General features: G+C 46.0%; 1 protein-coding gene across 14 annotated transcripts in view; it reads right to left on the bottom strand.

Moving 5' to 3' along the window:
- LOC146179021 (uncharacterized) overlaps positions 1 to 13,055 on the bottom strand; it is a 136,758-nt gene that overhangs the window by 60,977 nt on the left and 62,726 nt on the right. For 12 of the 14 annotated variants that reach the window (XM_084578717.1, XM_084578726.1, XM_084578731.1 and 9 more), the window contains exons 6-7: positions 8,725 to 9,070; positions 5,432 to 5,921 (exon numbers count right to left, since the gene is read on the bottom strand). In XM_084578717.1, the coding sequence (XP_084434843.1) occupies positions 5,432 to 5,921; positions 8,725 to 9,070 (836 nt within the window). The remainder of the gene's footprint in view (positions 1 to 5,431; positions 5,922 to 8,724; positions 9,071 to 13,055) is intronic. The other 2 variants (XM_084578720.1, XM_084578727.1) reach the window with 2 other exon arrangements.

Below are 13,055 nucleotides of genomic sequence, written 5' to 3'. Positions count from 1 at the left end.
CTGGCGATGGCGGCGGCAATATGGTGTGCGATGTAGCATAAGCCCGGAGTGCTCGCGGTGAGTGCAAAAGGGTCGCCTTAAGGCTACGAGCATCACGGTGTTGCTGTACCAGTTCATCTAATGTGTTGAGCTGAGCGTTCTCTTGTAGTGCCACGATACTGCTACCAAATGGTAAGATTTACAAGAACGTGCCGATACTTTTATACCAGTCTCCGGCAGTAGACTGCCTTTTAAAATATTCTTTATCCCTGATCGGGCAAATCGGACATAGAAGGGTGCACCGAGTCGTTGGCAGGCCGCTTCCGACGTTTCCTCTCGACGCGCTATTTAAATATGTTAGTGACCGTCCTCTTTCATTTCAGAACCAGCTCCCACTCAGACAGCGGCCATCTGCTCTTTGGGTCGCACACAACAGATGTCTCGCTCATGGTGGTCATCCAATGCTGGCCGTCAGCCTTTGGGAAAGGGGGGGGGGGGGGGGGGGGGGGGGGGGGGGGAGGAGGAGGAGATTTAGCAGGGCAGCTGTGTAGAGGGGGAATGTGAAATTAGCAGTAAGTTTAAAGGGGGGGGGGGGGTGCCACACATAACATGTGGGAGCGCTTGCTCAGAATTTTTACGGCAGATCCACTTTTGCAGTCCATTAATTTTCTTGCCAACATGAACGTACAGCCAATTAGAGGCAGTTAAAATTGAACGTTGATAGGGAACAGTCATCAAGCTATGCCGATTAAGAAACAGACTCTCCAAACGCCAACCGAAAAAAATTTGAACCCAGGAACCAAAAGCGGCTAACTGCCTTTTTTAATGCTCACAGTAAGAGAAACACCTGCATATTGATTAAAACAAATTCCCTTCCAAAAGTGCTGACAGGCGACTTCACTTAACTACATCACAGTAATTCTGACCCTCTTGTGTCACCTTAGCAGCTCTCTGAACACAGAAGAGCAAAGAACTAACAAATTGGGTTAGTAAAAAAAGGCAGTATCTCCTCCGCATTCCAGTAAAATGCCACTGTTAGCTGTAACTGACAGGGCAAACATACCTATTCTGCTCAGAGAACTTGAACAAGCTAAAAATGCATTCAAGAAGGTTCCCTTTGCCATTGGCACGCACGCTATTTGGTGAAGACCCATGTCTTTGCAACATTTTACGGCAAAAAGCTGACACATCTAAAGGCGTCTAACAGTGGACTGCCATCAGCCTGCGAACCAAAATTCGCTAGCCGCAATTTTAATCAAACTTTTAAACAAAGTGCAGCGAAATGACACCAATGAACAAGCAAAGCACGCCAGACAGAAAAACAGGCCACCTCCGACCGGAGCTGTCCCATTCGAAAGAGAAACAGGCAAGTGCCTGTTGAAGCTCAATGGAGACGCCTGCCGCAATACAAGATCACACAATCAGCAAACAGATAGCCGTACCCCCGCAACCCAGACACAATAGAGTGCACTCCACTCAGTCAAGGGGAGCACCTTTCTATCGCTTCTGCTGAGTGCTACACAGTCAACAGCCCCTGTTGACCACAACCCAACGAGCGAGATTAGTGGAGCTAAGGCAAACAGAACACTGCAGGAAGGTGACAAGCTGCAGCTGCTGGCAAATTGGGACACCAGAAAGGCTGAATCGAGGGTAATTGAGCTCGAATGGGGTCGCAAAAGTAATCGGACCTCAATCATTATCCACTCCGGAAGGTAGCCGGCTAAAAGCAGCCCCTAAAACACTCAATTGACGACGAATGGCCACGCTGCAAAGCAGTGCCCTGTGTGGCTGAGCATTGTGTATGCAATGAAACCATCTGGTCTCTTGTCCTTCTTTGCATATAAGGAACTGACGACGACACCTAATCATGTATACCTGCATTAATTTTCTTATTAAAAAAATTCCTTTATGTGCTGCTAAGCGTAACAATGCTTGTCCCTGCAACATTTTGCCAAAACCGAGGGTTGTGTCAGACATGGATGATTGCAACTAGGTGCAAACTTTTTTTACAATGCTAAACTGTCTCTCACATTCAGCATTGCTGCGTGGTATACAGAGGATTCCGAGCATCACTGCTGAGATACAGTTAAATTTCTTTTGCCCATCTGCCCTTTTCAGCAGGGACATGGCACTCCACTGCTTGACATTCCACTTGTAACATGAGGAATGTCAAACGCTTGAAGTTTGACAAATTTCATTTCGAGAAAGGACATTCTGAAACGACATAGTGCCAATGGATTTCAGATCTGCAACTCTAAACTTATTTACAGCATTGTCAGCCAAAGGGAAATTGAGGCGAATATAATCACAGACAGTGACCACATGTTTCCGAACAGCTTCATAAAACTGTTCTTGCTCACTTGGTTCGAGTTTCTGAACAATGTGCTTGGCTTCCAGTCTAACTGCAATGTCTCCATCATCCTTCTCTTCTGTCCACCTCAGCCCTGCTAATCAACTGTAAGTAGGTCCTTGTGTTCCTTTAGGAGGCATGACCACACGAACCTTGAAAGGAAGTCTTCAAAAAGCCCAAAAAGCAAAGATTTCAGCGCGTGTATTTGAGAAGCTTGCGACTGCAGCCGGCAGTTCAATGCCTCAAAGGCAGGAATGGTGTCATTCAAAAAAAGGCAGCACGCTTCGTTGAAATCGGAGCTCAAGAACTCAAACAGCCTCTCTTCACGTGTTATGCATGGTGGCCTAGTCTGGTCTGCCACATCAGTGGCCTTAGCCTTTTTCACTGCCACTGGTGTAGTGTCTGTTGCCTTCTTTCTCTTCAGATTGCATGACATGTGCTCCAGTTGTGCACTGTGCGCTGCCGCCACCGGAGTCCTTGGAATTTGGTAGTGTGACAGAAATTGCACACTTGTGGCTTCTTTTTTCACCTCGTGAAGGAAAAAAAACCCAACAGATGTCCTCATTGGTCTGTTAACCTTTTTAGACATTTCTCAAGCGACAGCCATTGGTTTGGCGCGTGCTTCAGAAGTTTTCGATACTCAACATTGTGCATTTCTTGAAAAATATGTGCGCCCCTTTGGACCCCTAAAGTGCGATAAGGCGAAAGTTTTTGTTCGAAAATTCACTGATTCCTGGTTTTACTGCATCTGCTTCTGTAGGCTGTGTGGTGCGGCGATCGAGGAAGCGCCAAATGAAAGGCATCACACGGATGCTTGGATCGGTATGACGCGAAAGCGTAAGCTACCAGCCTACGTATAAAGCCCCACTTTAACCGAGCCGTATGAACATGCCTGCGTGTCTTAAGGATAATGTGAATGCAAGGGTATTGGCAGGCTGATTCGGATATCACCCTCCCATATAAAAGGAGAGCTCCGAGTTGGCAATGCCTGCCAAACGTAATGTCAGGAAGCCCTGTGTCCAGTTAGTGCTCGGCCATGTCAGTTGCCAGCTACTGCCTCCCACATAGCTAAAGTGTTTTAAGGCTTTTTCTACTGCAATGTTGATTAAATGGCATGGATAGCCAATTATAATGATGTTTTTATGAACCTCCGTCAACGCTGCCGCTACACCATTTTTCCTTTCCCAGCCTCACGCTGCCGTTGTCAGAGCCCAAGCTATGCAATTATACAACGGTATGTCCAAGGAACTGAGAGTATTTAACAGCAATCAGGCGATATTGTGCCCAGTTGAATGGCCCTCTAGGGTGCTCAGTGCAAGTTTGCTCTCGATCAAGCCCAATTCTTCGACAAAATAGGTAACCACGATCTGGTACAGCTGCGCTTGGCAGAAACATTATAGGCAGAACTGAAGTCACAAACTTTAGACAGAACCCGACCTTAGCGCCACGCTTGAGCTGCCCCAGGCAGGGGCAGCCCTACAGTCTCATAAACAGCAAAACGAAAGTAGACCTGGCAATTTCAATTACTGCGCTTGGCCAACTACGCTTTTTAGACTTAACTGATCATGATGTGAATTGGCATCATGCGGTAGGTAGCCTCGGAGCTATGTGGCCAGACTAGAAAAAGGATTTGGCAAAACATAGGAGCGTTTCCAGGAGATTTGTTTTGGCCATTCATAACTCATAGAAAAGGTGATTACAGCATAATGCACATTTTAAGCTAGAAATACGGCACCCAGTAAGCTGTGCGACGCAGTAGCTGCACATACAGCCACGCCGCGTTTCGAGGATGCTTCACTGCATGGCAGACAAGATTATGCGGTGAAGCACCCTCAAAACTCCTCGCAATGGCGCTCGCACTAGCAATGGCAGGTTCACTTTTGCATGTGGACTTCATCTAAGCCAGCATGTTTGCCTGCGAGGTGCTGACGGCAGTACAGCCATCGAACGCCGGTTGCCGCCTGTTGTCAATGTAAACACCGTGCGGCAAAACCGTCAAGCATCAGATTGGTCTAGTGACTCCTTCCTCCACCATAGTAGCGATCAGAAGTTTATGCGATTTTTTTTTTGGACTGCCTGAATATTCAGAGATTTTCATGGTCCCTAGAAAAAAATCAGAAAAAAATCGGTCGTTGACTGTGTAAGCAATAACTCGATATATCCGGGATCAACCGTACATGCACAACTGCATACAGTGCAGTCCACTCGTTCGCTTATAACAATAAAATTGCTGAGATTTATCATTTTTCCCATTTCCCCTATGTAAAAATAAGCCAGATATAAAGATTGATTATCGGCGGTACATCGGATACAACGATAGCTTTATTGCTACCTTGTAGGTGTTTACCATGAAAATTTGATTGAATATTCAATAAAATATAAAATATTAGGAAGACAATGACATGAAAACTCAACATATGCGGCGAAAACAGAAGGAAATGAGCACTATCAGCATCGCAATCGCAGCCGCGCAAAAGGTGCTTTTGCGGCCGTATCGTCATCGCCATTGCCGATTCTGTGTCCGTGGAAAATGGCGGCGACCACATTGACGGATGGCGCGATAGCTTACGAGATGAAACGGCAGATTCTTCAGAATTTTTGGCAGGGTTTCAAGGTTGGAAGCCTCGTGAAAAAATACGGACATTCGCACTCTACGATTTCAATGATCATCAAGGCTGAGGATGTCCTTCAGTTCACTCAGTCGTTAATCGGTTTCGTGCATGCAAAAAGGACTGCCGCCAACGTACACGCTACTGGAAGCGATGCTCACGGCGATTGTCAAGCTTCAGCTGCTGCTCAGGCGTGCGCGAATTTCAGACTTCTTTAAGTATACTTAAGTTATTTCATGGTTACTGATGTATAATTTAATTGTGCTCTTAACGATGATTACCGCTGTTCAACCTGATTTACTCATTGTAAGTAAGCAAGCCTACATGCATGGGAAAATACATGGGCATGCTTTTTTTTCCTTAATTTTTTTTTCGAAGCTCCAGATATAACGATAAAATTTTCAGGTTTTCTCAATATCATTATAAGTGAACTGCACTGTACCTACACAGTATCTGGAAGAGTTCAAGTGAGAATGCTGTGTTGGTGACTCACCTGACAGGCTACCCTCCACAATGTTGTAGACAGGCATGGTCGGCACCACGGCAGGCTGCTGCTCGCCAGCGTCACCCTGGGCCATTGGTAACGCCTCAGCATAACTGTCGGCCAGCTGCTGCTGCAGCTGCTGCAGCTGCTGCTGTAGTTGTTGTTGATGCTGCTGCTGCTGCTGCTGCTGCTGCTGCTGCTGTTGTTGTTGTTGTTGTTGTTGTTGTTGTTGTTGCTGCGGCTGCTGCTGCGGCTGCGGCTGTTGCTGCGGCTGCTGCTGCTGTTGCTGTTGCTGCTGCTGCTGCTGCTGCTGCTGCTGCTGCTGCTGCTGCTGTTGCTGTTGCTGCTGCTGCTGCTGCTGCTGCTGTTGCTGCTGCTGCTGTTGCTGCTGCTGCTGCTGCTGCTGTTGTTGTTGTTGCTGTTGCTGTTGCTGCTGTTGCACCGAGGCTGCTACTGCTGCTGCCGTCGCCTGCGACGCCTGTGCTTGCTGTGCTGTCTGCTGCAGTGTAGAGAGGAAAACAATATACTCGATGCCGTCAGGTACAAGCTCCCAAATCACTAAGTTTGGTCCCCTAATCTAGAAAGTTAGCCTGTTCTCGAAGCATTCACCTAAAGTTAGGAGTGTGCGAATAACCGAATAGTGACTCTCGAATCAAAAGCAAGCCTGAATATTGAATCAAATATCGGATAGTTCAAATATCAAACTTCGTTCAGCAGAGCCAAACATACACAGCCCCTTCAAGAGGCCTTCAAATGGATTTCATCAATGCCTCTATGGCCCTTTTCACAGCACGACGTGATGCGGCAGAGCAGCACAGTGATGCAGGTGCGGTGGAGCATTCCCAAAACATGACGGGTCAGCATACTTTAAGTGTGAGGAAACAAGTGGTTGTAAGAGAGGGAAAATGCATTCGTGGTAAAACATGACGCCATCCCAAAATAAAACTAAAATACCGCTGATATGCAAAGCAATCTCTGAAACAACGCAACGGACCGATATGTGCACTCGCTAGCTTCTGGGCTATATTTCAACTATAGGGGATTTTCGACTGTCGTTCTGTCCGCTACAGAGTGCATGCCTGAGGTGTGTGGGCGTCATTTTTCAAAGCAATTCCTTTGCCTGAGATGTGTGGGCATCATTGTTCAAAGCAGTTCCTGTTCTTAAAAAACTGCCAAGAAGCATTTGCTTCATAGTAATTTTATATAATGAATACTTGGAATATGAATGCCTATGCATTTGGGATAAAAGCTTAGTGACAACAATTAATGTGGCTCGAATTTACGAGATTTTGTCGTATCTCATCTTCCCTGCGCCGGCGCTAAGCCTGTCGCAAAATATAACAAGTATCTGGTCATCCAGATACTAGGTATTCGATTTGCGAAATGATCAATTTGAAAACTTGTTTGATTTGTATTCGGTTATTCGAGTAGTCGCACAGCTAGAATCTCTGCAGTCACCAAAGTCCACAGTAATGAAAGAACTACTGCTTTAAGGGCAGACTGGATCACTTTTTTTGCAGGTTGACTCAACATGCCTCAGCAAGGTAACACAGCCAATGATAACAATGCAAATTAAGGTAGGAAACAAAATTTCTTTTTACAAAATTAGAAAAAAACAAACAAAAAAGAAAGGGGGGGGGGGGGGGGGGGAAGAGAGGATAAAACTGGCTGGAAAATAGAAGGAGCCAAGTATATGAGCAAGACCAGGCTACTAAGAGTTCCTGAGGCACCTGGGCCCGTATTCCGAGTTAGCGTCGTTATCGAAGTGTCACTATCTCACGTGACCTCAAATCATCTCATTGGTCGAAACGCCGAACCGGGTGTTGCCACTACGGAACCGGAAGAGGTAGCAACATCATGTTCTGGCGTTTCCACCAATCAGTTGACTCGAGGTCACATGAGACAGCGACAATTCGATAATGACGCAAACTCGAAATGCGGGCCCTGGCATGACACTTAGCTCGCATGCACCTGTCAGGTGAGAGGTACAGTCTTTGTCAACAGGTTAGAGCTCAGAAGATCCGCTCCTAAGCCTCGACCTTAGACATCATTGGAAGTCATTTCCCTTGCAGAGAGTAGGACAAAAAATATTCTCAACTTCAGGAGATCTACAAATGCTGGGAACGCTTTACGAGCCGCACAGTGGGCATCAGAAACAAACTTTCTGGGCTCTTAACTTTGACAAAGCCTGTACAAAGAGACAGAATCCACTTAGATGCACACGATCGAAGACCAGAAGCAAGTCATAGCCGCTTTGCTTTCATTCAATGCCAACTCACAAAGACGTTCACACCAACATAAAACTTCTGTTCAGTGGTCATCAGCAGACCTGGTAAACAGGTTACTTCCTTCTTCATAGTGCTTCAACTACATCAATTTCACACAGTGCTATCGCACCAAAATGTATGTCGAAATTAACACCTATCAGCCAAGGACCAATTAGGTGAACTGATGATTTCAAATAAGTTACGATTCCAGCACAGCACTCTCTGCGTACAGTAAAATCTCACTGATGCGGCAGGGTTCAGCAAATCCCGACTTTGTGACTGATCTTCCTGGCCATAGGTTAAAAACCTTGTACACCTTTCACCGTCAACGACGTGGCACTCAATTCCCATCACCAACACTAGAAAAAGTAATTCTTCGAGGCACATGAAATGACGGTCACAGAGTCAATATCCTAACTTTGTGCAGTATGCCTTCGTAATAGACATGGCTGTTGTGTTTTTGCCTGCTTTAGAAATTTCAGAATTTTGCTTTATTCAACATATAAACTATACAACAAAAACTGTTGGGCCCATAGCCAAGGCTAGTTTTGTCCCATAGTCATACAAGCTTGGCAGCACGGAACAGACTAGTAATGTAAAATTAAGAAAACACTGCTTGTGTCTACTGCACATTATCAAGAAAAAAACCTTTTTACAGAACATACGAACAGCTCCTACAGCATTAATTCCATCTTTCAAAGTGCTGCTACCAACCCATTCCTGCCCCACATGAGTGTCTGTTTTGTATGAATATGAAATACTGAATTCGTATTTGGTTTGGTTCTCTAAATATACTATTTGCATACGAATCGGTTTCTAGCTAAGCTATTCATAATCGATTCGGTACTGAAGCTAGATAATTTGAATTCAGTTCAACTTCAATAAAGTGCCGTCACACACCTCTGGGCCCAATAGCCAGCCCTCCACCCAACAAGTAAGCTCAATCTGACCTTGCCAAGTTTATGTGAACAGTTTATGTGAACAAGGGTAACACAACAAACAGAGAGAGAGAGAGAGGAAGGTGGGCACACGTACCGCAGCCGATGCCTGCAGCTGCAGGTGTTGCCTGTCGCGCACCAGAGCTGCGATCTGGTTGCGAATCAGCATGGCCACGATGCGGGCATCCTCGTCCATGATGATGCCTGTCAGAGCCATGGCCTTGGCAATCTCATCGGGGTTGTCGTTCTCCACGTGGAACTCAAACTGGATCGCTTCGTTCTCGCGGTGCTTGTCTTTACGCTTCTTGGGGTCGAGCACGCGAAGCCGCAACTCCACTTTTTCTGCACCGCCTGAGAGGCTTTCCTCCCGGTTCACAAACTCGACCTTGAGGCCCATGTCCTCCTGGAAGAAGTCCAGCTGCAGCAGCTCCTTCACCGTCGGCCTGCACAAAAGCACAAACACAATTAAATGTACAGAATTTACAAGAACAGAGATACAGACATCACCTTATCCAAGTGAGTATAAGTTTAAAAAAAAAAAAAAAAACAAGTAGCCATAAAAACACACATGAAAATCAAAGTGCATTTGTAAACTGGAGCCTCGAAAACCCCCTTCTCAGCACAGTGATGAGGTTCGTGCAGATGCCTATGCTTTGTCTGCCCAAAAGGGCTTAACGGTTGCATGTCCTGCACATCAGCTGCAAAGCATCCTGTGTCGCCTATGCTGACAAAGCTGCAGCACAATAAATAAGACTCCCAACTTTCCGCAGTGAAAAATTTTAGATTCCACACATTAAGAAGAAAAATCAACAACAAAATGCCACACGAGGCATCAAATAATGCATTCTAACGCACTTCTCAATATGAATGCTTAGCTCAAAAGCATGGATATACCGTTAATTCTTTTTTTTTCTCCCAAGCCCCGCCGACTACTGCGCCAGAGTACCCAGGTTCGATCCCGACCGCCGGCGGCTGCGTTTCGATGGAAGCAAAACGGAGAGGCGTCTGTGTGCTATGCGATGTCAGCGCACGTTAAAGGTCCCCAGGTGGTCGAAATTATTCCGTAGCTCTCCACTACGGCTCCCCTTTCTCCCTTTCCACTTTCCCTCCCGCCTTCCTCCATTCCTATAAGGTGCAGTTCAGGTGTCCAGAGAAGGAGTGTAAGGAGTGTGACAGATACTGTGCCTTTCCCTTCCTGTGAACCAATTATTATTATGCTATTAATTATTGTCAAGGTAGCTAAGGTGATCTCTACCACTAGGATTGAAAGTAAAGCGCTAAGAGAAGACAACTTTTAAGGTAAACAGGTGCAGATTCGGGCAGCTCGAAATTAGCTAAAGAGCAGCAGCACGGTAGTGAGAGCAGCCGCCGGTTCATGGGAGGGTTGGCTTCAACTGTGACCTGTGAATCCAAAGCGTTGCCGCTCAGCTTCCGTTTCTTGGCATCTGTATGGCTGGCCTGAACAGTTTGAGATCGCACTAATGTCGCGATAATTATTTTCCAGCACACGCACTCTCCTCGGCATTACTATTGTGCAGATAAGCTAAAACATTCCTTTTCCCATCACACTGTTCTTCCTACTGTTACTGTAACGACCACAACAGTGTCCGAAAACAGCAAGCGGCTCCTGCCACACAATTCCACGAGAAATGCCTAAACCTGCAATTCTTTGAAGAATTGTGGAAATCCAGGAGCGTTAACGGGCAAGTCAAGTGCAAATCCTCCCTCATTGTAAAACAAGCATTAAGCTATACCTGAGCTGCCTAAACGCTAACTGCAACTTTCCTCTCACTTTTCCCCACCGAGTTCCGATGCCGCTTTGCTTGAGACGCAGCTCTCTAACCGCTACTGCAGTAAAGGTTGGCGCGGCCTGGAACAGTGCTTGAGAAGCTGTGAAAGCAAACGCGTACAGCCAACGGCGCAAATGAGAAAACCTTGGCAGTATGACAGATCTGCTGCCTCCCCCCTCCTTTCCATGTTTCTCTACCTATCCACAGCAGGCTCCAACCCAGCTTTTTAGTCGTCTAGTGATCTACAGTCATACCTGACGTGCAGTAAGGTATTGTTAATTAAGATAATTCAAACTAGGAGTGCAGTCCCGTGCGGCACCCACATCAATCTATGGCATTGGACACTGGTTAATTTGGATATCGACGGCCTCGCTCCAGTTAATATCAGGAATGTATTGAGGCATGGGCCGCGCAGCCAGCGATCACAGAAATAAACCTCCCTGGCCCTCAGTTGCACGAGACAGTGGCGCCCACGCACTCTACTTGCGCACTATAGCAGGCACAACGATGATCAGAACTTTCCCAATTCTTAAATATAACAGAGTCGCATAATTTCTGTTTCACTTTCTTTAACTTCACGTCATGTGTGTCGGCCAGCCGCAGCAGTGCTTCGGATGTTGCATGGCGCGTCACTATTATTTTGCTTTTATCCTGGGATGGCATCACGCTGTTCTAATAACGCCCATGCATGCGCTCCTTGCGTGCATCCGCATACTGCTTCCAATAAGCTGAAACCACTAAGCATCTTTAAAACACTACAATGCCATTCTGCGGTGGACCCACTGCTACTGCGTCGCACTATAAAAAGGGTAGCAGAGACCCTTATGGGCCTGGAGCACTTGTCCAACAATCCTGACAGTTTGTGCAAAGCAAACATAACTCAACATAACTGGGAAAAACCATCATACTCATTTGTGTTTCGTCTGAAGTGCAGGCAACCATTGTACAGGTGTATTGCTGTTATTTCATGCCCATCCGATAATTCAAATTTTCAGTATTTGAAACATTTTGTCTAGTCCCTCGAATGCCAAATTAATGAGAGTTTACTGTATCGAACTTGAGCACATCAAGTTATTCTTCACATTGAACCATCGAGACATCCCCTTGAAAATTCCGTGCATAACTTATGGCGCTACTGTTTCGTGCTTACAAGGCGTGCCACACTGCTGCAGGTCATGCTTCACCTAACAACATCCCTGTAATGATATTAATGCATTAGCGTTGGAGGCCTCATTCTCCACCGTAAACCGGTAATGCTGCTGCCATCACTTAGTAACACCACAACCTAGTAACACGGCCGAACACTGAGATGTTGGTTTAGAGATGGGAATCGAACCCTCTTGAACCATTTACACATGCTATGCTTAGGCTATGCAGGCACATTCACATGGTTTGGTTAAAGCTGGACTTCATATACCAATGTTGTGTGGTATTTCACATAATACGGTAGCTTACGACTGTATGTTAACAAGTATGCGTGAGATAACAGAGGCATAAATTAGGGAATTACAGAGACTAGTCGAAATAGCAAGGTTATTGTAAGCAAACGAGAATGCCCAAAGGGAGTTGCAGAAGGGCGCCATTAACGCTGCTGTGTCATACACTTAAGGCAGAGCTTAATCGTCCCCAATGTTTGTCTTTCTTCACTTACAGTTCAACCAGCTGTGCATCCTCGGACACATGTTGCCCGAGCTAGCCACGTGGAGACACTGTAACCGCACGAGACCAGTAACATAGGATGTGGTTCGGAGTAAGCTTTATGTCAACTGATTCTGTATGTGACACTACAGTAATGCAAAAAAGCGGCCCTGGATGCACTCCTTGCCATGCGGTGAAGCCAATCGAGCTGACGGCTCTTCTGTGCCCGCTTTGCCATACTCAGTGTTAAAGATGTAGCATAAACCATTGCACTTTAATTTCAATAGCGGAATACTGTGTTAGAAAAATGACTAGAAGTTGCAAAGAACAGCGCACTGAGGCCTCAATGCGAAGTGGTCTATTACGCTGAGTAGGGATACCCAACATGCAGCCTGTCAGCAGCTGCAGGAGGTCCACAACCAGAGCATGCGCATCAACGCTCTATTATCTAGGCGGCATGTAACCCCACTTTTACTGATTCAACTTTTAAATTATTATAACGCACTATTTTGCGATTTCCCTAGAGACTTATACCTCCAAGATAGACTCTATGCTCGCAAAGGTTGTTCAATGGCTCACATAGCATCTGAGAATGACTAATGGCTCAGAGTTCTTTTTGTCTCATTTCTCTTGCGTCAATATGAATGGCATGAGTTGCGGTTAGTTTGAGTTCAGTGCACGTCTAGGTTCTGCCACATGTTTCTTTTCATACATTGCAATGAAAAGTGTTCTTCAGTCCTCTTACCTAGCCCTTGCCCCCGGGACCTATTATCGCGACGTTCATTGCCACTGACAAAGCCTAAGAAAACTCTTAGATTCCCACTGTCCTGTTTGGCTTTGGCACAAATGTTCTCAAAACTGAGAGGAAAAAAAAGCTGATCTTCTAAAAGAAACTCCAGCAGCGTGCAATATTGCACGGGTTTATCTCTGCATAATAATTCCTGCATGGTTCTTCTCGCACAGTTCACAACGAGCTGAAAGATGCAGCGATCTGTGGCTC

Source organism: Amblyomma maculatum, chromosome 9 (genome assembly GCF_055883805.1).
Source record: "Amblyomma maculatum isolate TAMU_Amacu chromosome 9, ASM5588380v1, whole genome shotgun sequence".
In the NCBI taxonomy this organism is placed as follows: Eukaryota; Metazoa; Arthropoda; class Arachnida; order Ixodida; family Ixodidae; genus Amblyomma; species Amblyomma maculatum.
Note: the sequence above shows the minus strand (reverse complement) of the source record. Positions and strands in the feature narration are given on the sequence as shown.